General features: G+C 35.4%; 1 protein-coding gene across 17 annotated transcripts in view; it reads left to right on the forward strand.

The window, feature by feature from the left end:
* CYLC2 (cylicin 2) overlaps positions 1-25,721 on the forward strand; it is a 79,463-nt gene that overhangs the window by 4,810 nt on the left and 48,932 nt on the right. For 11 of the 17 annotated variants that reach the window (XM_045043791.1, XM_045043784.1, XM_045043779.1 and 8 more), the window contains exons 2-5: positions 4,962-5,002; positions 6,375-6,496; positions 7,922-9,773; positions 12,779-12,840. In XM_045043791.1, the coding sequence (XP_044899726.1) occupies positions 4,962-5,002; positions 6,375-6,496; positions 7,922-9,145 (1,387 nt within the window). In that variant the 3' untranslated portion in view covers positions 9,146-9,773; positions 12,779-12,840. Of the gene's footprint in view, positions 1-4,961; positions 5,003-6,374; positions 6,497-6,635; positions 6,753-7,921; positions 9,774-12,778; positions 12,841-14,990; positions 15,039-25,721 lie in introns of those variants that run through there. The other 6 variants (XM_045043782.1, XM_045043789.1, XM_045043786.1 and 3 more) reach the window with 2 other exon arrangements.

Consider the following 25,721-nt stretch of genomic DNA (forward strand, 5'->3'; position numbering starts at 1 on the left):
AGCCACTGAAGCATCCCTTTTAATGTTTATTTTTGAGACAAAGATCAAGCGACCAAGAGCAAGCATGAGCAGGGGAGGGGCAGACAGAAAGGGGGACAGAGGATCTCGAGCGGGCTATATGCTGACAGCAAAGAGCCTGATCCAAGACTTGAACTTGTAAATTATGAGATCATGACCTGAGCCAAAGCCAGACACTTAACTGAGCTACCCAAACGCCCCTTAGTTTTCTTGCACATATTTCAATAAATTTACCTCTAAGTAGTTTTTTTTTATGGTATTGCAAATTATACTGTGTTCTTAAATTTATATTTTTAAATTTTTCCAGTTATATTTAAAAATATGTAATTTTTAAAAAAATGTTATTTAAATCCAAGTTAGTTAACATATAGTGTATTAACGGCTTCAGGAGAATAATTTAGTGACTCATCATTTACATGTAACACCCAGTGCTCATCCCAACAAGTGCCCTCCTTGATGCCCATCATCCATCATGGCGATCCCCCCACCCAACACCCCTCCAGCAACCTTCAGTTTGTTCTCTGTATTTAAGAGTCTCTTATGGTTTGCCTCTTTGTTTTTTTTCTTCTTATTTTTCCTTCCTTTCCCCATGTTCATCTGTTTTGTTTCTTAAATTCCATATGAGTGAAATCATATGGTATTTGACTTTCTCTGACTTTCTTTGCTTAGCATAATACTTTCTAGCTCCATCCACGTTGTTACAAATGGCAAGATTTCATAACTTATGTAATTAGAGCCTATATCATACAATCTTATTACATTCACTTAACAGCTCTAAATAATTTTTTAAGTTCATTTATTTTTATTTATTTATATTATTTAAAAAATTTCTTTAAATGTTTCTTCATTTTTGAAAGACAGAGGGTGAGCAGGGGAGGGGCAGAGAGAGAGACACAGAATCTGAAGCAGGCTCCAGGCTCTGAGCCTTCAGCACAAAGCCTGATGCAAGGCTCGAACTCAAGAACCATGAGGTCATGATCTGGGCCGAAGTCAGATGCTTAACCAACTGAGCCACCCAGGTGCCCCAATTTATTTATTTTGAGAGAGAGAAAGAGAGCACAAACAGGGGAAGGGCAGAGAGACAGAGAGAGAGAGACAGAGAATCCCAAGCAAGCTCTGCCTTGTCAGCATCGAGCTCAACACAGGGCTTGAACTCAGGAACTGTGAAATCATGACCTGAGTGGAAACCAAGAATCAACCAAAAGTGGGATGTTTGACTGAGTCACCCAGGTGCCCCTTCCTAAATCATTCTTTTTGTAGATGTTACTGGATAGTCCACTCAAGCACGTCTTCTGTGAACAAAGACAATTTTACTTCTTCCTTTCCAATCTTAACGTTTCATTGTCTTATGGAACAAAATAGTCTGGATTGCAAGGTTGATTAGAAAGAGTGAGCATCTTTGCCTTATTTCTGGTTTCTAGAGGAAAGATAGTCAACATCCACAACTGATTTTAGAAATGAGTATTGTCCGGGGACATTTTATCCATTTGAGGAAGGTGTCTTCTATTTCTATTTTTCTCAGAGTTTTAAATTATGAATTGATATAATTTTTTTCAAAAATTCTTTTGCGGGACACCTGGGTGGCTCAATTGGTTAAGCATCTGAGTCACAGAGAACTCTCTCTCTCTCTCTGCCCCTACCCCACTTGTACTCTCTCTCTCTCTCTCTCAAAAGTAAATATTAAAAAAAAATCTTCTATATATCTTGAAATTATTAGATGAATTTTCTTATTTGTTATTTGGAGTGACTGTCTGGGTTGATTTATACATGTTAAACCAAACTCATATTCCAGAAAGTAAATTTCAATGACCATGATGTATTTGCCATTTTATATATTGTTCAGTAACTGGTTAACAAATTGCTAAGGAAGTTTTGTGTCTGTGTTAGTGCAAGATATTAGTCTATATACTCATTTCTCATAACTTCTCAAAACTTCTTTGAGAAGTTTTAGTGTCAGAATTATTTATATTTGTGTCAAAAATGAGTTGAAACTTCTTTCCCCTACCTCTTGTTTCTCAAAACCTTGTGTAGAGTTAGTATTTTTCCTAAATTTTTTTTAAGATCCGAGTTTAGGTCTGTGCTTTCCTTTCTTGGAAGGTTTTTGATAATGGATCCAATTTACTTATTATGGAGCCCATTCACATATTTATTATTTAATCATGTGTTTTGCTAAATTAGTTTTACAAGGAGCTCATCTATATCATTTAAGCTGCTGAACTTTTTGCCATAAAATTATAAATAATATTTCCCATTATCCTTTAAAATCTACATAGTTAAAAAACTTGCATCAATCCTGATATTGGTAATTTGTATTTTCTCTTTATTTTATCAGTCTAAGAGTTAATCAATTTTAATAATTAAAAAAAACAAATTTTGGATTTTTAATTTTCTTTAATTTTGTGTTCACGTTGTTTCTGACTTATAGCTTTATTATTTACTCCCTCTAACTTTGAACTTAGTCTGATATTTTCCTAATTTTATTCATTTATTTTTCATATTTTCCTAATATTAAAGCAGGGATTTAAAACACTGTTTTAAACTTTTTTCTAATACCAGTCATTAAAATTATAAATTCTCCTTTGTGAACTGTAGTCTACAATTTTTGATACTATGTTATTGTTGTTTCTTTTCGTAAATGTGCACTGTGATTTGATGATAGGTTATTTAGAAGAACGATTTTTTTAAAAAATTGTATATTTTCTATATAGTGACTTGATTTCTAATTCAATTACTTGTTGATTAAAGAACAACTATAGAAATTATACAAGGAATAAATGGATCATGCCTATGTACATTTTAAATCACATATTTAATATTGTTTCATGAATCTGAAATATTTCCTCTTTCAGAGTATTTAAAACAGAGATGTTCATAACTATAGCTGAACATCAAAATTTCTTCAGCAATATCTTAACATACATTGGCTAGATCCAATCCTAGAGATTCAGATTGGCCAGATCCAGACTTAGAGATTCAGATACAACAGGACAAGTGATTTTAATGCATGTCCTCAGTTAAAAAGAAAAACCATCACCAGCAACAAAACCCAACTGTGTGGATGGAGCTACAGAGTATTATGTTAAGCGAAATGAGTCAGAGAAAAACGAATACCATATGATTTCACTCATATGTGAAATTAAGAAACAAATGAACAAAGGTTAAAGAAAAAGAGAGGTAAACCAAGAAACAGACTCTTAACTACAGAGAACAAACTGATGGTTACCAGGGGGAGATGGGTGGTGAAGTAGGTTAAATAGGTGATCGGAATTAAGGAGTGCAGTTGTTGTGATGAGCACTGAGTGATGTATGGAAGTGTGATAGCACTATATTGTAACCGTGAAACTAATATTACACTGTATGTTAACTGGAATTTAAGTAAAAGCTTAAAAAAAAAACTAAACCAGATAACTTATTGGTTAATACATCCTAAATTTTATTCAATTAAAATCATTTAAATTTTTATAGAGTGACAAAAATGTGCCAAGTTTTGTGCTAGGAAATAGAGCCTAAATAAAAATATCAAGATACTTATTTTAATGTACTTTATTTTTCAATTTTTTTGAGTACAGTTGACATGCAATGTTACATTAATTTAAGGTGTACACTAGACTTCTCTATTCATTATGCTGTGTTCATCCCAAGTGTAGCTACCATTTGTCACCATAAAACATTATTACAGTATCATTGCCTATATTCCCTATACTGTGCCTTTTATTCTCTTTTATTCTAGTGACTTAGTCATTCCACAACTGGAAGCCTGTATTCCCACTCCCCTTCACCCATTTCGCTTTCCCCCACAAACCATTAGTTTGTTCTGTTTATGGATCTGGTTCTGCTTTTTGTTTACTCGCCGTTTTTTTTTAAATTTTACTATGTACTTAATTCTTAATATTTATATAATGTCAAAATAAGTAAGATCCTTGTGTATGTGTGTTTGTGTGTGTGTGTGTGTGTGTGTTTATGCATGCCTGTAAGCTCCAAACTCACACACGATCAACAATGGCTTTATTTTTGTAATGCAATGAGATGCTGTAAAATAACATTTTTTAGGGGTACCTGGGTGGCTCAGTGGGTTGGGCATCTGACTTGGGCTCAGGTCATGATCTCACTGTTTGTGACTTCGAGCCCCACATCAGGCTTTATGGTGACAGCTCAGACCCTGAAGACTGCTTTGGAGTCTGTATCTCTCTCTCTCTCTCTCTTCTCCCCTACTCCAATTCCGTCTCTCTAACTCTCAAAACTAAAGAAACATTTAAAAAATGTCTAAAATAACCTTTTTATATGAAATATTAATGTATGCCTCCAATGCAAATATTAGATAATTAAATTCCGCTTTGTGGGAGCAAACATGCTCATATAGTACTGAAACAAATGGAAACTTTTAAATGAAAAATACTTTGCAAAATAGTTTTTATTTCTCAGATATTCCTGAAGAACAAAAATTAAAATAAAAATCCGTATCGATACTTATGGTGCACACTGACACACATACACATTCACACACATATAAGTATGTGATTGAATGGTTCAGATTTGCTTAAGTTCTGAGAATATTTTGAGGATCTGATTTTGCTTAAGTAATGCTTTTAAAGTGACATATTTGCTAAATTTCAATTGCAAGTGAATCTGGAGCATGAGGCAGAGAAAAATAATTCAACTATGATGTCACAATTCTTTTTTAAAGTTTATATTTCAGATATGGCAATTTGGTAACTTTCTAAACTGTTTTTTATCTACTTTGTTTTAGTTATGTTAAAGTTTGTGCAAAAGACACACATGTACTCATTTCTGTTTCTTCTAGAGTGAAGTAATCTTACATAATAGTAGAGATCTGAGAATGCAAAATATTTCTCTAGTTGGTGATGGCAAGTGCTTACACATAATAGTGATCATTAGAGTGATTATATATAAATTAATTTAAACTTTCCCTCTTATTTTAATAGCCAAAAAATAAACTTTGGAACATATGATAATTACATTCCAGGTAAGAAAGAATTTAATATTTACTTTTGAAACATGATTAATTTTAGGATTATGATTATTTTAAGGATAAGTGATTATTATCCTCTATTCAAAGGGATAAAGCAAGAGCTCTTACAGAATATTATTAAAAATAAACCCTTTTACTTATAAAGCACCTTACTCATGGACTCAGCAAACACTTTCTAAGATATTGTGTTTTTAAATCAAACAAAGTTTAAGCAAATAGGTTCAGCAACATAAAGGTGTTATGTTAGAAATCATACGTTAGAAATAAAAAAATCAGATAATCTTACAGTTGAAAAGTAGTCTAGAAACTGGATAAACAACTCACCAATATCCACAATGACTTGTACTACATTCCTGCTAGACTATATCCCCCTGATAATAGGCCAAAAACCCAACAATCTGATGTTGAAGGCCTTCATATATCAAATGATTTTCCCTCATATAGTGAGATTAAATATCTCTTTCATTCTGTATATTTTCTCATCGATCCTGTTTTCAGGAGACTCATGGGAAAAGTATATTTTCTCTTACACAAAGTACTACTACTGCACGTGTTTAAATGCAGTGAAAATCTCTCACTAGTTTCATTTGTACCCTAAATGTCTCTAAACCATTCTCTTATAGTTTCCAGGTAACTTTACCCTCACAGTCACAATTCTATAGGTACTCTTAATTTGTTAGATTTTTTCATTAATATGCCACTTACATTTTTTTTCAAATTTTTATTTAAATTCTAGATGGTTAACATATAGTGTAATATTGGTTTCAGGAGTAGAATTAAGTGGTTCATCACTTATTTATAATACGCAGTGCTCATCAAAACAAATGCCCTCCTTAATACCCATCACCCAATAACAACAATGCTGTTATTAAGTGCACAACATTTACTCTTGTAACTTGGAAAATTATTAACTAAAGGAATCTTAAGCAGTAGCATTTAGATTCAATCATATATTTACAAAATATTTTATAACAAGTACTGTGCTAAGTACTTTGGAGGCTACAGAAGTAGTTACCATATTTTCTGATCTCAATAGAATTTATTCTAACCTAAAGAATCTATAGCAAGAATCCAGACCTGGAGAGACAGATTATAATATAAGAAAGCAGTAAAGATGTTTCTTTGCATTTATATCACAGACTATATTAGTTTTACAATGACTAGTTATCTGTAAAACTGATCAAAATAGAAAAATAAATTTTTACTTTCTTGTACTGATAGCAGAGAATTCCAAATATTAATAAAATAAATGAAGCCATAATTCGTATCATTTGTTTATTCATGAAGTCTATTATCTTACTGTCGTTTTAGTTCTGATGAAATTCTACTTACTCTAAAATGTTTGTTAAATATTTTCTTATTTTAGTCAGTGAATTAAGCAAAAAATCATGGAATCAGCAACACTTTGCCCTGGTATTTCCCAAACCACCACGGCCAGGAAAAAAAAAGAGATCAAAACCATCTCAACTACGAGACAATACAGCTCCTGTGAGTATTGAAAAGATCATATAATCTTACTAGTGATAAACTTGTGAAATCATGTATAGTTATGTGCTTTACAGATCAGTGCTGACCAATGGGATTTCTGTGATGATGGAAATATTTATGTCTTTGCATTCCAATATAGCTATTGAACATTCATTTTGAGAGGCTAGTCCAACTGAGGAATTGAATTTTACATCTCAACTCAATTCAATTCATTTCTCTTGAGGCTTATATACCATATTGGACAGCACAGTTAAAGGTAATTCAAACTCTACTACTTGACAAAAGTAGATATATTTTATTTTCATTTCACTGTATAAAAATTGGCCTCTTATTTCATATTATTTCTTTAGTAACACCACACTATAGAAAAGTGTGTTCAAGAAGCACAAAAATCGGAGGATCCTAATGCTGCAGTTAATAAGAACATTCAGAAAATGTTCCCTAGCTAAAGAGACTCCCTCATTAAAGTTGTGGGGTTATATTATACCCTGATGAAGTTTTAATACTTCCTCAATGTAGAATTCAGTATTCTGAATACTTGAAGATAAATATTTCTTAATGTGTGTGGAGACATCATGGGATATGAAATGTTAAAAAAAAAAAAACTTTCACAAGATAAATGTATCAACTCTTGTTTGTTATAGGGAGTGTTTCTAATCAGTAGTGATCCTAGCTTATTCTGTAATCTCACACTCCTTGCTTTTCCTTTCTTTCTTTATTCAATTTATTTTTCCATTATTTGTTATCATTACTTGCAAAGTTTGCTTTTTTTTTGCAATTAAGATTTTGCAAATACTTGGTTAGGAGTTGAAAATAAAATGTACCATTCTGCACAAATTTACTTGCACTGAATGTTACAGATTTTATCATTGTAGTTTCCTATCGTAAAGATATCAATTTATACCTTGCCAAACAGTAGCAGTTTTAGGCTTGTACTTTTAACCACATGTAGCAATCCAAATTCCAGAGACCTTGAATGTGATAATAGAGAACAGGATACGCCTGAACATGAAACTATTAGATATTATAGAATAGTTTCTGAGTTAGCCTAGTAATGGAGAGTGGGCAGAATATTTTAAGAATTCTCCAGAACACTGAGGAAAAAAAAGCCTCCCTGATTGTGAAATCAGAAATTCTGATATGTCATTAGTCAGTGGAGGTCTCTACCAATTTTAACATAATATCTCGAGGGAATTATGAAGATCCTCTAAATTGAAATAAGGCCCACAATAATACATGAATATCAATTAGTCATAAAAAGAATGAAATTGGAAAAGCAAAATAAACTATGAGATCTACAATGTATCCACTTATCAAAATCTAAAATCTTTTAATGGTTGAAGTTAAAATGTATTTGATATCTGGTAATAAAGGCTGTGTAACTTGCACACAAGTTGTTCATCATTATTCTAACCAATATTTCAGAAATATGATGAAGAGAAATTAAGAGAAGGTCCTAAACGACCGTTATGGATGCACAGTTCTTTAATGAGAATTTCTGAAAGACCATCTGATTATTTAGCTGCCAGGATATGGCCCCAACATAAACCAACCCATCACCCCAAGGAGGTTGCTAAAGTAGCAGATGTACACAAACCTGTATCTCCAGCAAGAGGTAAGAAAGATAAAGAACACAAGAAAGCAGACAAGAAAGATAAATCAGAATCAGAATCAGAATCCACAGTTTCAAAGGGGCCACTAATAACTAGGAAGGAGTCAAAGAAAGATAAGGATATAGAAACAGGAACTAAAGGTGAAAAAGATGTTGCAAAAACAGATGTCAAAAAAGAGAAGAAACATACAAAGAAGGGTAAGGAGTCAGCTACAGAATCTGAAGAGGAACAAAAAGGTGCAAAAAAAGATACCAAAAAAGAAAGAAAAGATTCAAAGAAGGGTAAGGAGTCAGGTACAGAATCTGAAGGTGAAAAGAAAGATGCCAAGAAAGGTGCCAAGAAAGAAAAGAAAGATTCAAAGGACAAGGAGTCGGGTACAGAATCTGAAGGCGAAAAGAAAGGGGCCATGAAAGGTGCCAAGAAAGATAAGAAAGATTCAAAGGACAAGGAGATAGGTATAGAATCTGAAGGTGAAAAGAAAGGGGCCACAAAAGATGCCAAGAAAGATAAGAAAGACTCAAAGGACAAAGAGTCAGGTACAGAATCTGAAGGTGAAAAGAAAGATGCCAAGAAAGAAAAGAAAGATTCAAAAAAGGGCAAGGAGTCAGGTACAGAATCTGAAGGTGAAAAAAAGAATTCAAAGAAAGATGCTAAGAAAGATAAGAAAGATTCAAAGAAGAGCAAAGAATCAAGTATAGATCCTGAAGATGAAAAGAAGGGTGCCAAGAAGGATAAGGATGGGAAAAAAGATTCAAAGAAACCGGGAGAAAAAGATGATGAGTCAAAAGACAAGAAAGAATCCAAGAAAGATGCAAAGAGAAAGGTGAGTAAAAAAGAGAAGAAAGATGAAAAGCCCAGTGGGACAGATATTGAATCAAAAGATGATGCCAAGAAAGATGCCAAGAAGAATGCCAAGAAGGATGGCAAGAAAGATGGCAAGAAAGATACTGACACAGAATCTCCTGATGCAAAGAAGGATGCAAAGAAGGATACAAAGGATGCAAAGAAGAATGCAAAGGCAAAGAAAGGCAAGTAGGCCTTGGATAAAATTCAAAAGCATGTTCGATAGAACAATTTTAGCAATCTGATACCAAATCTATGAGTGACAGGGGGCCTCAAAGAATCAAATAATTTTTAAAATGGAGCAAAGAAGAATACAAAGGAAGACTCATAAAATCATAAAAATATAAAGAAGAAAAGAAAAATTAAGAGATGATTCAATGAAGAACTTGGAGGATACATATGCTAAGTTTGGGGATATGAAGGATTCAATGAAAAATCCCTAGAAATGTTCAAAGAAGAATATTCAAATCAGGATGTAGAAGTTAATGACACTGGATCTGTGGATAGCAAAAAACAAATATATCAAGACTTCAAAAAAATCCAAGGAGGTAGACATTCAATCTATACAATCAAACGGTGAAGCTGCATCCACAGATTTAAATAAAGAACTATAGGTGTATCAGAGGAAGTCAAAAAAATTTCAGAAAGTCTTTCAAATAAATACAAATTAAAAGTAGCATTCTTCAAAAAAAATACGGAAGGAAGGAAGGAAGAAAAGAATTGCTTCCTTGAGAAACTATACCGTCATCCCTGAAGCGTAAACAGACATACCAGGTTGATGGAAATTAAATTCCACATCCAAGCCAAGACAAACACACTTGGTAAGTTAGTTTTTTTTTTTTTATATGAGATTTATTGACAAATTGGTTTCCATACAACACCCAGTGCTCATCCCAAAAGGTGCCCTCCTCAAAACCCATCACCCACCCTCTCCTCCCTCCCACCCCCCATCAACCCTCAGTTTGTTCTCAGTTTTTAACAGTCTCTTATGCTTTGGCTCTCTCCCACTCTAACCTGTTTTTTTTTTTTTTTTCCTTCCCCTCCCCCATGGGTTCCTGTTAAGTTTCTCAGGATCCACATAAGAGTGAAAACATATGGTATCTGTCTTTCTCTGTATGGCTTATTTCACTTAGCATCACACTCTCCAGTTCCATCCACGTTGCTACAAAAGGCCATATTTCGTTTTTTCTCATTGCCACGTAATATTCCATTGTGTATATAAACCACAATTTCTTTATCCATTCATCAGTTGATGGACATTTAGGCTCTTTCCATAATTTGGCTATTGTTCAGAGTGCTGCTATGAACATTGGGGTACAAGTGGCCCTATGCATCATCAGTACTCCTGTATCCCTTGGATAAATTCCTAGCAGTGCTATTGCTGGGTCATAGGGTAGGTCTATTTTTAATTTTCTGAGGAACCTCCACACTGCCTTCCAGAGCGGCTGCACCAATTTGCATTCCCACCAACAGTGCAAGAGGGTTCCCGTTTCTCCACATCCTCTCCAGCATCTATAGTCTCCTGATTTGTTCATTTTGGCCACTCTGACTGGCGTGAGGTGATACCTGAGTGTGGTTTTGATTTGTATTTCCCTGATGAGGAGCGACATTGAGCATCTTTTCATGTTCCTGTTGGCCATCCGGATGTCTTCTTTGGAGAAGTGTCTATTCATGTTTTCTGCCCATTTCTTCACTGGGTTATTTGTTTTTCGGGTGTGGAGTTTGGTGCGCTCTTTATAGATTTTGGATACTAGCCCTTTGTCCGATATGTCATTTGCGAATGACAGACTTCCTGGATAAAGGATTCTCGGCTGCATATTTTTTCTGTCTAGCACCCTGAAAATCTCGTGCCAATTCTTTCTGGCCTGCCAAGTTTCAAAAGAGAGATCAGTCACGAGTCTTATAGGTCTCCCTTTATGTGTGAGGGCACGTTTACCCCTTGCTGCTTTCAGAATTTTCTCTTTATCCTTGTATTTTGCCAGTTTCACTATGATATGTCGTGCAGAAGATCGATTCCAGTTACGTCTGAAGGGAGTTCTCTGTGCCTCTTGGATTTCAATGCCTTTTTCCTTCCCCAGTTCAGGGAAGTTCTCAGCTATAACTTTTTCAAGTACCCCTTCAGCACCTTTCCCTCTCTCTTCCTCCTCTGGGGTACCAATTATGCGTAGATTATTTCTTTTTAGTGTATCACTTAGTTCTCTAATTTTCCCCTCATACTCCTGGATTTTTTTTATCTCTCTTTTTCTCAGCTTCCTCTTTTTCCATAACTTTATCTTCTAGTTCACCTATTCTCTCCTCTGCCTCTTCAAGCCGAGCTGTGGTGGTTTCCATTTTGTTATGCATTTCGTTTAAAGCGTTTTTCAGCTCCTCGTGACTGTTCCTTAGTCCCTTGATCTCTGTAGCAAGAGATTCTCTGCTGTTCCGTATACTGTTTTCAAGCCCATCGATTAATTTTATGACTATTATTCTAAATTCACTTTCTGTTATATTATTTAAATCCTTTTTGATCAGCTCATTAGCTGTTGTTATTTCCTGGAGATTCTTCTGAGGGGAATTCTTCCGCTTGGTCATTTTGGATAGTCCCTGGGTGGTGAGGACCTGCAGGGCACTTCCCCTGTGATGTGGTGTATAACTGGAGTCGGTGGGCGGGGCCGCAGTCAGACCTGATGTCTGCCCCCAGCCCACCGCTGGGGCCACAGTCAGACTGGTGTGTGCCTTCTCTTCCCCTCTCCTAGGGGCGGGATTCACTGTGGGGTGGCATGGCCCCTCTGGGCTACTTGCACACTGCCAGGCTTGTGATGCTGGGGATCTGGCGTATTAGCTGGGGTGGGTAGGCAAGGTGCACGGGGGCAGGAGGGGCAGGCTTAGATCGCTTCTCCTTAGGTGATCCTCTTCAGGAGGGGCCCTGTGGCAGCGGGAGGGAGTCAGATCCGCTGCCGGAGGTTTGGCTCCGCAGAAGCACAGAGTTGGGTGTTTGTGCGGAGCGAGCAAGTTCCCTGGCAGGAACTGGTTCTCTTTGGGATTTTGGCTGGGGGATGGGCGGGGGAGATGGCGCTGGCGAGCACCTTTGTTTCCCACCAAACTGAGCTCTGTTGTCAGGGGGCTCAACAGCTCTCCCTCCCTTTGTCCTCCAGCCTTCCCGCTTTCCGAGCAGAGCTGTTAACTTATGACCTCCCAGACGCTAAGTTGCGCTTGTTGTGGGAACACAGTCTGTCAGGCCCTTCCGCTTTTGCAAGCCAGACTCGGGGGCTCTGCTTGGCCGGGGAGCCGCCCCTCCGCCCCGGCTCCCTCCCGCCAGTCCGTGGAGGGCGCACTGCCTCGCAGCCCTTCCTACCCTCTTCCGTGGGCCTCTCGTCTGCGTTTGGCTCCGGCGACTCCGTTCTGCTAATCCTCTGGTGGTTTTCTGGGTTATTTAGGCAGGTGTAGGTGGAATCTAAGTGATCAGCAGGACGCGCGGTGAGCCCAGCGTCCTCCTAAGCCGCCATCTTGCCGCTTCCCCAGTTAGTTTTGTTTTTTAAGCAAAACTGGATTAAACAATAATTGAGTCAATTTAAGGTTTGAATTGAAATATACCATTCTTATAAAAATCTGTGTCATCTGCCGAGTATGTTTTGCTGGAATTTGGTAGAACTGAGTAGAATTTACTTACGGCTTTCTCATTATAGAAATTACTGATGAATTTGGTAACAATAACACAAGAATGAAGACTTAAAAGTATCAACAAAAAGGTTAATTAGAATTACTTACCATGAGAGAGGAGACTGAGTTTTGATACATGGAAACTAACAATTTATCAAGAGTTTGTTGTTTTTTTTTCTTTAAACAGAATATAGTAGCCAACTTCTCTCCATTTAAGACAGGAAAATCAAACTTTTCCAAATTACCAAGGTAAGTAAATTTATTTTTTATTTTATTTTATTTATTTTATTTTTGGGGGTGTGCAGGGAAAGAGAAAAGGGAGGGAGAGGGAGAGGGAGAGGGAGAGGGAGGGGGAGGGAGGGGGAGGGGGAGGGGGAGGGAGAGGGAGAGGGAGAGGGAAAGGGAGGGGGAGGGAGAGGGAGAGGGAGAGGGAGAGGGAGGGAGAGGCAGAGGGAGAGGGAGAGGGAGAGGGAGAGGGAGAGGGAGAGGGAGAGGGAGAGGGAGAGGGAGAGGGAGAGGGAGAGGGAGAGGGAGAGGGAGAGAGAGGGAGAGGGAGGGAGAGGGAGAGGGAGGGAGAGGGAGAGAGAGGGAGAGGGAGGGAGAGGGAGAGGGAGGGAGAGGGAGAGGGAGAGGGAGAGGGACAGAAAGAATCCCAAGCAGGCCCCATGCTCAGCACAGAGACCAACATGGGGCTCAACCCCACAACCGTGAGATAATGACCTGAGCTGAAATAAAGAGTCAGATGCTCAACTGACTGACCCACCCCAGGTGCCCCGCACCATAAGTAAATTTAAACAAGTCATATTAAAGAGACACCTGATAATTTGCTAATACATATACAAAACCAAATTATCCAGAATTCAACAGGGTCTAACAGAGTGAAAGCATTTACATATTTTTTATATATGAAAACAATTAACTTTGTATTTTTATAACTATGTTAAACTCTCTCATGATCCATAAGTCCTATTAATGTGACAAAAAAATAATAAAAAAAAAGCAATATAAAGCACAACGCAAAACTCTCTGAATGCCCAATTAGTGGAAATTAAATTTCTTTAACATTCTCTCTCAGATAAACTCAATATTGTTGCAGAACTTGCTAAGTGACTTTCTCTCACTTTTATGCATCCCAATATAAATTCTGAATACAAAATAAAGCTTCTCCTTGATACTCCTATTCCACATACTTTCAAGAGCTAGCTTTCTGTGAACAGAAGTATAATTATGTTGCCTGGTCTTTAAACATTGGCCCTGTTCCCCACAACTACTCAAGGATTCATGGCTATTGTAATTTATGGTCTTCCAGGCTGCCCCACCTTGCAGATCTGACTCAGCTGTAATGACATAGAGTCAAATCCTGTCCCACTATTCTCTCCCTCTTCCAGGAAAATCATTCTTTTTCTCCCTTTGCTTTATAGTAAAATACTATATTCAGATTTTCAAAATGTTCTGAAAATGTTAGCATCTCTCCGAGGATTTAGGGAATCATTTAAAATCCCCTAGGGGAGCCTGGGTAGCTCAGTTAAGTTTCCAGCTTTGGCTCAGGTCATGATCTCATGGTTTGCGAGTTAGAGCCCCACATCGGGCTCTGTGCTGACAGCTCAGAGCCTAGAGCCTGGAGCCTGCTTCGGATTCTGTGTCTCCCTCTCTGTCTGCCAACTCTCCCCCACTCATGCTTGTCTCTCTTCCTTTCTCTCTCTCTCTCTCTCTCTCTCTCAAAAATAAAGACTAAAACATTTTTAAAATCCCCTATTCCTTTAAAAAAAAGCCCTTAGATTATTGTCTAACATAGTATTCAAAAGTCAACTTTTAGGTTAAAATTTAATGTATAGTACAATAATAACTGAGCTCCTGTCTTTACCATTCTACTGAAATGCATGAAGGTCCCCCGAGAACCTCTTGGAGTTCCAGTTGCAATGTCTTTTTATTGTAACCCCTCTTTTCTATGTATTTCTCTATATTTATTCCATCTATTCCCATGGCTTTATACATCATTCTTATTCTGCTGAATCCTTCGTTGTTTTTTTTTTTAAGTTTATTTTTGAGAGAGAGAGACAGAGACAGAGACAGTGAACGGAGGAGGGGCAGAGAGACAGGGAGAAAGAGAATCCCAAGCATCTGCACTGTCAGCACAGAACCTGATGCAGGGCTTGAATGCATGAACTGTGAGATCATGACCTGAGACGAAACTAAGAGTCAGATGCTTAAACCCACTGAACCACCCAGGTGCCCTGAATCCTGTATTTTAAATCTAGTACTGACCTTTCCATTTAGATCCAAAATAATGTGTCTAAATATTAAGTTAAAGCATATACTTGACTGTCTTCTAGACATCTCAAAATTAACAAGTCTCAAAGAGAACTCAATACCTCTCCACCCAAACCTGTTTTCCCCAGGTATTCACCAACTCAGTAAATGATGACTGCTGACTCAATCAAAAATTGGTGGGTCATTCACAATTATTTTGTTTCTCCATGCTTATCTATTATTAAGTCCTGCCTGGCTACCACCAATATTTAAATTGTTCTGCTTCACTCCATTTATACCACTTTTACATTAGAAGTCCAATCAGTCATTATATTTCACTTGGAAATCCCAAAGCCCCCTAAATGCAGGTAAAACCGCCTACTTCAACTCTTGTAACCACCCAACACCCCTTCTCAACACAGAAATCATGTTCCTCCGTTACTCTAAGTCTTCTAGTGTATTGATGTCACATGTAGCATAAGCTTGCTTGCTTTCTTTTTCTTTCTTTTTTTTTCTTTTTGCTCTAGCTTATATAGCCTTTAATTATCTGGCTTCTGACTACTTATCTGCCTTCATGTGGTAGCAAAATTGTCTACCATGGTCTTGTCACACTGGATTTCTTTCTGTATTTAACCATATAGATCATTACACTTTCAAGGCTTCACACTGTTTCCTCTACCTATAACACAATTCTTCTAGAACGTTACACTGCTGACTCCTAATTATTTATACTTAGCTTAAATTTTACCTTTCCAAACATTTAAAATATATTTTTAGAGTATTTTTAGGTTCACAGAAATATTGATGATAAGGGGCAGATTTTTCCCATATATCCACCTATACATGCATAGCTTCCTCCATTTATCAACATCCACCACCCGGGTAGTATATTTATTACAACTGATAAGCCTACATTGACATATCATTATCACTCAAAACACATAATTTCCATTAGGGTTCACTCTAGGTGGTGTACATTCTATGGATTTTTAATGCATAGTGACATATATCAACCAACAGTATCATACAGAGTAATTTCACTGCCCCTAAAAATCTACGTGCTCTACTGTTTCATCTCATCTTTCCCTTATACATGTGGCAACTGCCGATCTTTTCACCATCTCCATAGTCATATAGCTGAAATTATAGAATAGGTAACTTTTTCAGGCTGGCTTCTCTTATTTATCTACATGCATTTAATATTCTCCCATGTCTTTTCATGGCTTGAAAGCTCATTTCTTTTTAGCATTGAGTAATATTACATTGTCTAGATGTACCACAGATTATTTATCTATTCACCTACCAAAAGACATCTTGTTTGACTCTAAGTTTTAGCAATACTGAATAAAGATGCTATAAACATTCATGTGCATTTTTGCATGTACATATCTTTTCATCCTATTTGAGAAAATACTATGGAGTGCAATTGCTGGATTGTATGATAAGGATATGTTTAGTTTTTTCAGAAGTAATGTATGCTTAAAAAATTGCTAAGAGGGGATCTTATGTTTTCTTATCATATAGATGATGATAATAATATATAAAAAAGGTAGGAGGAAACTTTTGGAATTTATGGATAATGCTTATGATACAGATTGTGGTGATGGTTTCATACGTGTACACGTATCTCCAAAATCATCAAGTCATCAAGTTGTACACATTAAACTTGCACAGCTTTTTGGGTGTCTCATATATATATATAATTCTAATTCTGTTATTTATTTAGCTCAAAAGGATATGGATATGGCCCAATCTCATTTGACAAGGCTCCTCTAATGTAACTCTACTCCATTTCAAAGGGCATTGTTTTTTTTAAGTTTATTTATTATTATTTTGAGAGAGAGAGACAGAGAGCACACAAGTTGGAGAGGGGCAGAGAGAGACAGAAAGAAACAGAATCCCAAGCAGGCTCTGCACTGTCAGTGTGGAGCCTGATGTGGGGCTCTAACTCACCAACTGTGAGATTATGATCTGAATGGAAGTCAGACACTTAACTGAGCCACCCAGGTGCCCCACTTTACTCTATTTCTAATGGTTAGCTTGGAAGTTGTGTTACCTAGCTTAGTACCCTCCATCCTATTTATAGACTGGTATTAGTAGACTTTTATTTTAATTTCCCATTCCCACTCCATAAGAGAAATTAAGATTTTATCCCCTCTACAATTCAGGGGGAAAGTACACATAGTTTTTTTTGTTTTTTTTTTTTTTTGAGTCTTTATATGTAGCTCTGATTTCTGAACTAAGTTACTTAATTCTTCCATAAGGACTACTAGGATAACCTCTAAATGACTTTATTCATCAGCTTATACCTTGACCTATGGCAGAGGATAATAGCTTTTCTCCAAAGCTGTGTTCTATTTCCCAAATGTAGGTTATGAGTTGTTAGAAACACATGGAAATGGTTAAAGAAAAAATTATATTGCCACTCATATGAAATGTACGTTTTTGGCCATTAAAATAAAAATATAATACAGCAATATAAATATCCTCCTATCGATGACAATTATACATGTCTCTAAGAAGTATCTAGTTTTCTAACTTTTAGTTATTTGCTAACTTTTCTTCACACATAACAACGAGCAGCAGAGACAATTAGTTGTCAATTATAGGGTGTTTTTCTAACCCTCTTTACCTTGTCTCCTTAGTACCAAAGCCAAAAGTGGAAGTGAAACAAGTTAGCAGATCAATTCAAAGGCAAAAATCCACGTAAAGGACAACCTCCTACTCAATAATCCTGCCATATCTTTCACTTCTCAATTTAGCCTTTTAATCACACAGTTTGAATGTATAAGATATTTTTCCTCTTTTACTGATTCATTTTCCCTCAAGTAAAACTGAGAGCTGTAAAAGTGAAATACAGATGTGAAAGAATTGCTAGCTTTGTATGCTTGTTAATATATGATTAATTCACTGCAAAGGCTTGGAGTGGTGGCTAAAGATTTTCAAATGTGACTAAAACCACAGAATATCATAAAAAAAAAGAAATCATAAAACAAAAACAAATCTTTAGAAACGTGTATGTCCTGAAAGAAATATGTCAATCTTCTGGCCTCCTTATGTGAAAAAATAAAGTAGTATAATAGATCATTAGTCATGTCTGATTTTATAGAATTCTATAAATATTCCACATCATGACTTATCAACTGCAGTGGTATGGTTACTTGCAAGGTGCTTTCGAATTATTTTTCTCCTCTGTATGTGTATGTCTGTGTGCGTCTATGTAATATTGTCAATAACACAGAACAAGTAAGAAAATCTGTTAAAAGTGAATGTCATGAAAGATGAAATGACTGATGGATTTGAGAACTCTGTTTTATGTAGGGGGAACAAATATCACATTATGTCCAATTTTCTAAAACTGTAGGAAAATTTAGATATTATCCATTTTCTTTAATTCTAATAAAACTATCAACAATAATTTTAAACATATAAATAGGAAATAAGTACTAACATCAATAACAATTGATTTTGCACTCAAAACAGTATTTTCTGCTTGTGTTTCACATAACTCAAGGCACCACTTATCTGTTTTATAGATGGAAATAGTTCAAGCCTTGTCCTAGACTTCTAAGATGCTACTCCAAATGAAAAACAACCTAGTTATACCTGTATTACAATTCACACTCCAGCACGAAGTAGACATCTGGAGATTAACATGACTTCTCCATGCCATTCATTATCTCCTTTCAGTTGCTAGTATTCATGAGCTTCTTTCAAAGGGTCACAATTTATCCTTCCATGTCCTCAATGATATCTGCACTGCAGTATATATATTATCTCCTTAAGAAATGTTGCTGTAAAACTAATTGAATTAAAAACATTTTCTCCCATTCCACAAATTGCCTTTCACTCTGTTGATTGTTTTCCTTGCTGTGAAGATATCCTTTGAAGTAGTGCCACTTGTCTATTTTTTGCTTTTATTGCCTGTGCCTTTGTTGTCATACAATCATTGTCTACACCAAAGCCATAAAGATTTTCCCCTGGATTTTCTTCTAGGTTTTAGATTTTGCATTTTTTAGATTTTAATTCATTTTAAGTTGATATTTCCATACAGTGTAAGATAAGGTAATTGCCCACTTTCATTCTTTTGCATGTAAATGTTGTTTTCCTAACACCCTTTGTTGAAGGGACCATCTTTCCCCATTGTACTCTTGGTACCCTTGTCAAAGCTCAGTTGACCATTTTGTGTGGATTTATTTCTGGGCTCTATTCTGTTCCACTTGTCTATATGTCTGTTTTTATGTAAGTACCATACTATTTTAATTACTGTAGCTTTGTAATAAATTTTGACATCAGAATGTTGATTCCTTCAGCTTTGTTTTTCTTTATCAAAACGGTTTTGGCTATTTGGGGTATTTTACGGTTGCATATATATAATTGTTTTTTTCTGTTATAGTAAACAATGCTATTGAGATTTTGATAGGGATTGCACTGAATCTAGAAAATGCACTGTGCAGTATAGACATTTTAACAATATTAAGTCTTCCAATCCATAAACATAGAATGATTTCTATTTGTTTCTAATTTCTTTCATCAATGTTTTATAGTTTCAGTACACACAATCTTTTACCTCCTTGGTTAAGTTTATTTTTAAGTATTTTATTTTTGATGCTATTGTAAATAGAATCATTTTCTTAATTTCCTTTTTCAGATAGTTTATTACAGAAACACAACTAATTTTTTTAATTAAAGTATAATGGACATACAATGTTATGTAAGTTTCAGTTGTACAACATATTGATTCAATAATTCTATACACTACTCAGTGCTCACCATAAGTGTAGTTACTATCTGTCACCAAACATTATAATATTATAGACCAAACCCTCTATCCTGTACTTTTCATCTTCATAACCACTTATTTTATAACTGCAAGTTGTATCATTCTCTTTATGTATTTTACTCATCCTCCTACCAACCTTCTCTTGGGCAACCATAGTTTGTTCTCGGTATCCAACAATGTCTATGTGATACAACTATTTCATATAAATTTCACCTACATCAGAATCTAAAAAAACAAATGAACTAAGAAGCAAAGAAACAAAGTAACACAACTGATTTTTGTATGTTGATTTCACATCTCAGGAATTATTGAATTTGTCCACTAGTTTTATTTATTTATTTTTTGAGTTCACAATAAGGGTATAGTGTATTTATTATTATTTGTAAATTGTGTGGTATATACCCTATATATAAAGTGTATAATAACGTTATGTATAAAACACATACATTTTTTCTGAGAGAGACAGTTGTTAAACATTTATCAACAAACCACCACCTGTGCCTCACTCTCATATAGGGAAGGGGGGATTTGTTTTGTTTTCACTCTTAGGACAATTATCTCTTTTTATTGAGAAATATCCAATTTCAGATTTCTGCCTATTGGCCCCTTGTTGTTTTCTACAGTGTCAAAAGAGCTTGGCTTAAGGGCTACTACAAGGAAAAGAAGGCAGCAATTACCTATTTTCTTTATAATTAAAAGTGGCTTTTAAGGATGAATGTAGTTGACCCTTGAAACACAGTTTGAACTGTGTGGTCCACTTATATGCAAATTTTTTACAGCACAGTTCAGTAAATATACTTTCTCTCCTTATGTTTTTCATAATATTTTTTTCTCTAGCTTACTTTATTATAACAATACAGTATGTAACACAAATAACATACAAAAATATATGATAATTGACCACTTATGTTATGGGCAAGGTTTCCAGTCAACAGTAGCTTACTACTAAAATTTGCAGGGGCGGGGGTGTCAAAAGTTATACGCAGATTTTTGACTATGCAGGGGATGGGTAAGCACCCCAAATTCCTGCATGGTTCAAGGGTCAACTATATGTACACACTGCATTATCTTTGCTAATAATCAAGCTGACCCAAAATGTATTAGTTGTGTCTCTGAAATTATTTTATGAGTTTGAAAAATATTTATGTTTGTGATATTAGAAAAACTTAAAAAAATTTTTTTTTTACTTTTTAAGAAACCAGTATGCACTCTGAGAACCAGAGTACCTACATTTTAAACCTGCAAACTACCAACTCTGTTATCTGCTTAAATAACCTCTCTGTACTTAAGTTTCCCCATCTGTGAAATTAACATGATAATAGAATCTATGGCACAGGGTTGTTGTGATAGTCAATGTGTGTAAAACATAAACAGTGCCTGGCACACAACAGAAGGCTTGCTATTATTACCATTGCTATTACTACTACAATTGCCGCTGCCCCACAAAGAAGTCAACTCACTGACATCTTTTTTGGGTTCTAATACTACAGACTGTGTGATCTTTGGTTAAGTCACTCTTTCTACACCAGCATGGATCTAAGGTTAGGACTCTTTTTACAGTTTACTTTTAATATCTGTAAGTCAGTGAGTTAACTACTTTGTTCATTAGTTCCACTAATTTTTTGTGGAGTCTTTTGAATTTTCTACTTATATGTTCATGTCATCTACAAAGATAACTCTTTCTTTCTTTCTGTATTAAATGCCTTTTATTTATTTTTCATGCCTGACTTCTCTAAGACTTCTATTAAAATGTTGAATATAAGTTGCTGGAGTGGGCATCCTGGTCTTGTTATAGATCTTAGTGGAAAAGCTTTGGGTGGCAAGGTTGAGTAAGATGTTAGTCATTGTCTTTTCATATATGGCTTTTATTATGTTGAGGTAAATTCTATATTTCGTTTTTAAGATTTTTTATCATGAAAACACGTTGAATGTTGTGAGATGATTTTCCTGCAGCTATTGAGATGATCATGTGATTTTTGTCATTCATTGGTGTTGTGTATTGCATTACTTGTGTATTTTAAACTATCCTTGCATTCCCAGGGATAAAACCACTTGATCATGGTGTATGAGCCTTCTAATAATGTGTTGTTGAATTCAGTTTACTAGCATTTTGCTGAGGAAGTTTTCATCTATATTAATCAGGGATATTGGCATGTAATTTTTTCTTATAATGTTTTTATCCAGTTTTAGTACCAGAGTAATGTTGGCCTCACAAAATGAGTTTGCAAGTATTCTCTGCTTTTCTATTTTTTCTGGAAGAGTTTGAGAAGAATTGTTATTAATTCTTCTTTAAATGTTTGTTTTAATTCACCAGACAAACCATGTGGTCCTAGACTTTTCTTTCCTGGGAGGTTTTTTTTATTATTGAGTCAATCTTTTTTTTTTTTTCCAACGTTTATTTATTTTGGGGACAGAGAGAGACAGAGCATGAATGGGGGAGGGGCAGAGAGAGAGGGAGACACAGAATCGGAAACAGGCTCCAGGCTCTGAGCCATCAGCCCAGAGCCTGACGCGAGGCTCGAACTCATGGACTGCGAGATCGTGACCTGGCTGAAGTCGGACGCTTAACCGACTGCGCCACCCAGGCACCCCTGAGTCAATCTCTTTACTCATTATTGATCTGTTCAGATTTTTTATTTCTTCATGATTCAATATTGGTAGGCTGTATGTTTCCAGGAATTTATCCATTCTTTGGGGTTATCTAATATATTGGTGTATAACTGTTCATAGCAGTCCCTTATGATTCTCTTTATTTTTGAAGCATCCCTTGTAAATGTCTCTTCTATTGTTTTATTTGTGTTTTACCTTGCTTGCTTTCTTAGTGTAGTAATAGTTTTTTCAAGTCTGTTTATCTTTTCAAAAGCCAAGTCAGTTTTAATTTTTTTCTATTGTATTTTTGTACTATATTTCATTTATTTCTGCTTTATTATTTCTTTCTTCCACTGGCTTTGGGCTTAGGTTGTTCTTTTCTTAGTTACTTGAGTTGTAAAGTCAGGTTAAGATATCTCTTCTTTTTTAACATATATGTTACTGTTACAAGCTTTCTTCTTCCTACTGATTTGGCTCCATCCCATATGTTTTGGTATTTTGTATTTTTTTAAATATGTATTAAATAAATTTTTTTAATGTTTATTTATTTTTGATAGAGAGAGACAGAGCATGAGTGGGGGAGGAGCAGAGAGAGAGGGAGACACAGAATCCGAAGCAGGCTCTAGGCTGAGCTGTCAGCACAGAGCCCATTGTGGGGCTCAAACTCACGAACTGTGAGATCATGACCTGAGCTGAAGTTGGATGCTCAACCGACTGAGCCACCCAGGCGCCCCATTTAATGTTTATTTATTTCTGAGAGAGAGCACAAGTGGGGTAGGGGCAGAGAGAGAGGGGGACAGAGGATCCAAAGCAGGCTCTGCACTGACAGCAGCAAGCCTGATGTGGGACTTGAACTCACAAACCATGAGATCATGACCTAAGCTGGAGTCAGACACTCAAATGACTGAGCCATCCAGGTGCTCTTGGTACCCTGTGTTTTTGTTTATCTTGAGTTATTTTCCTATTTCCCTTTTGATTTCTTCTTTGACCTACTAATTGTTCAAGAGTGTGTTGTTATAGTTCCACACATTTGTGAATAAACCCATACATATACAGTTAATTGATCTTTAACAAAGGTACCAAGAGTACACATGGAGAAATGATAGATTCCCAAAAGTGATGTTTAAGAAACTGAATATCCACATTCAAAAGAATGTTATAGCTTATATCATATACAAAAATGAGCTCAAAATGGATATAGGATCTGAAAGTGTGAAACTCCTAAAAGAAAACATAGGAAAACTTCATGACATTGGTCTTGACAGTAATTTCTTAGATTTATCATCAACATGCAGTCAACAAAAGCAAAAACTAGACTACAAAAATCCTACAACTCAGCAACAAAAAATCAAATAACGAACTTAAGAAATGGTGCAAGGACTTGAAGAGGAATTTCTCCAAAGAGAACATAAAATCACCAACAGACACAGGAAAATATGCTTGGCATCCCTAATTTCCTCCCAGAAAAACAAAGATAACAAGTGTGGGTGAGAACATGGGGACATTAGAACCCACGTACATTGTTGATACAAATACAAGATAATGCTGTCACTATGGAACTCAGTACAGAGGTTCCTCAAAAAATTAAAAATAAAACTACCAAATGATCTAGCAATCCCACTCCTGGGTATATATCCACAATAATTGATAACCGGATCTCAAAGAGATAGCTGCACTCTCATCCTCACTATGGTATTAAAAAGCCAAAATATGAAAACAACCTAAATGTCCATCAGTGAATGAAGAAAATGTGACATATGCATATAATATTTGACTTTAAAACAGAAGGAAATGCTGTTATATGCAATTACATGACTGAATCTGGAGACATCATGCTAAGTGAAATAAATATGTTACAGGACAAATACTGCATGATTCCACTTACATGAGACATCCAAAATAGTCAGGCTCATAGAAACAGAGTAGAATAGTAATTTCGAGGGGATGGAAGGAGGGAGATAAGGGGAGCTGTTCCTCAACAGGTATTAAGTTTCAGTCATACAAGATGTATACATTATAGAGATCTGCTGTAAATCATGTATTAACAATACTGTACCACACACCTATAAAAAAATTAAGATAGATTTCATGTTAAGTGTTTTTACCATAATGAAAAAAAAATGAATATCTAGGATTAGATAGCTAACCTTGAAAGTGCTACCTAATCTACTAGCGAATCTCTAATTGTACCTTTTTCATGGAAAAGTACTTTTCTTGGTTTTCCAATCTGATAATACCCCTTTTAGATATATCAAATTTTCTAGCCTTGGATTTTCTAAACTATGTAGATATTTTAACAGGTGAAATCTGAGAGAATTTTTCTAATGCTACCTATTGAAGAGACTGAGGTCAAATGAGATTCAGTAATATACCAGTTTTTGTAGTTTCTCAGTGACATAATTTGGATGAGGATGCTGATCTTCAAATTCCCATTCCACTGGTTCTGCTTATGCCTACTAAGGAAAAAGTTTGATTATTAAATGTGTGTCTTTATTCTCCCTTCTCACATCATCTCTAATCTAAGTTTTCTTTGGTAGCTCTATTCAAAAAGAAAAAAGGAATTGATATTTTCAGGCTTTATTGAAGAATAGAAAATAAATTAATGTTCTAATCAAAACCATAGAAATATACATATTTTAATCCTCAGGAAAATATATTTGACAGATAAAATACAGCATTTCCTAGTAACAATGTTGTTTTTTTTTATTTCATCAGTAATATGGATTAAATGTCCAAGTAAACTGACCTTACTATTTTTTTTTGCTTCATATAGAGCTAATTTTTAGTCCTAAATATATACATTCTAGGAAATGTACTTAGAGATAGAGTTGGAATTTTTTCAAGTAGAATGTAAACAAAATGTATAAATTCAAATCATTTAAACAATTTTAATTATAGATTAATCTCCAAATTTCAAGAGAAACAGATATTCTTACAACAAATTTGGATGAATGATACACTGTCTTGTTTCTTGCTATAAAAATTTTTAATTTTAAGATAAAATGTTTTACATTAGGTTTGATAATGATTATCTGCTACCAAAGAAGAAAAATTAAGCTCTATTACTGCAACTTTTCTGAAGACTGAAATTATGACAAAATAAAAAGTTAAAAACAAACTACTGAAAAGTAAAATGCTCTGACTTAGGCATAATCACTATTAAAACATTATATTCTTTGTATCTGAAAAAAAATCTTGACTAAATTAAGTACTATCTCTGTCTCTCTCTCTCTCGTGCGCACACACACACACACACACACACACACACACACCCCTAACAGATATATCTAGTGTTCATGTATATGTATGTGTGTGAGTAATCAAATTACCTCTTTCTTCACCATTTTTTGTGAATTTTTACAATATCTATAAAATATGCACCATTCATGGATATCCTATGACAAGGCCCTTAATTAAAAAAAATAAAAAGCATGGCTATTGGTCCATGTACATCTAGGAATTTTTTTTTTTAACGTTTTTATTTATTTTTGAGACAGAGAGAGACAGA

This window comes from Felis catus, chromosome D4, assembly GCF_018350175.1.
Source record: "Felis catus isolate Fca126 chromosome D4, F.catus_Fca126_mat1.0, whole genome shotgun sequence".
NCBI classification, from domain to species: domain Eukaryota; kingdom Metazoa; phylum Chordata; class Mammalia; order Carnivora; family Felidae; genus Felis; species Felis catus.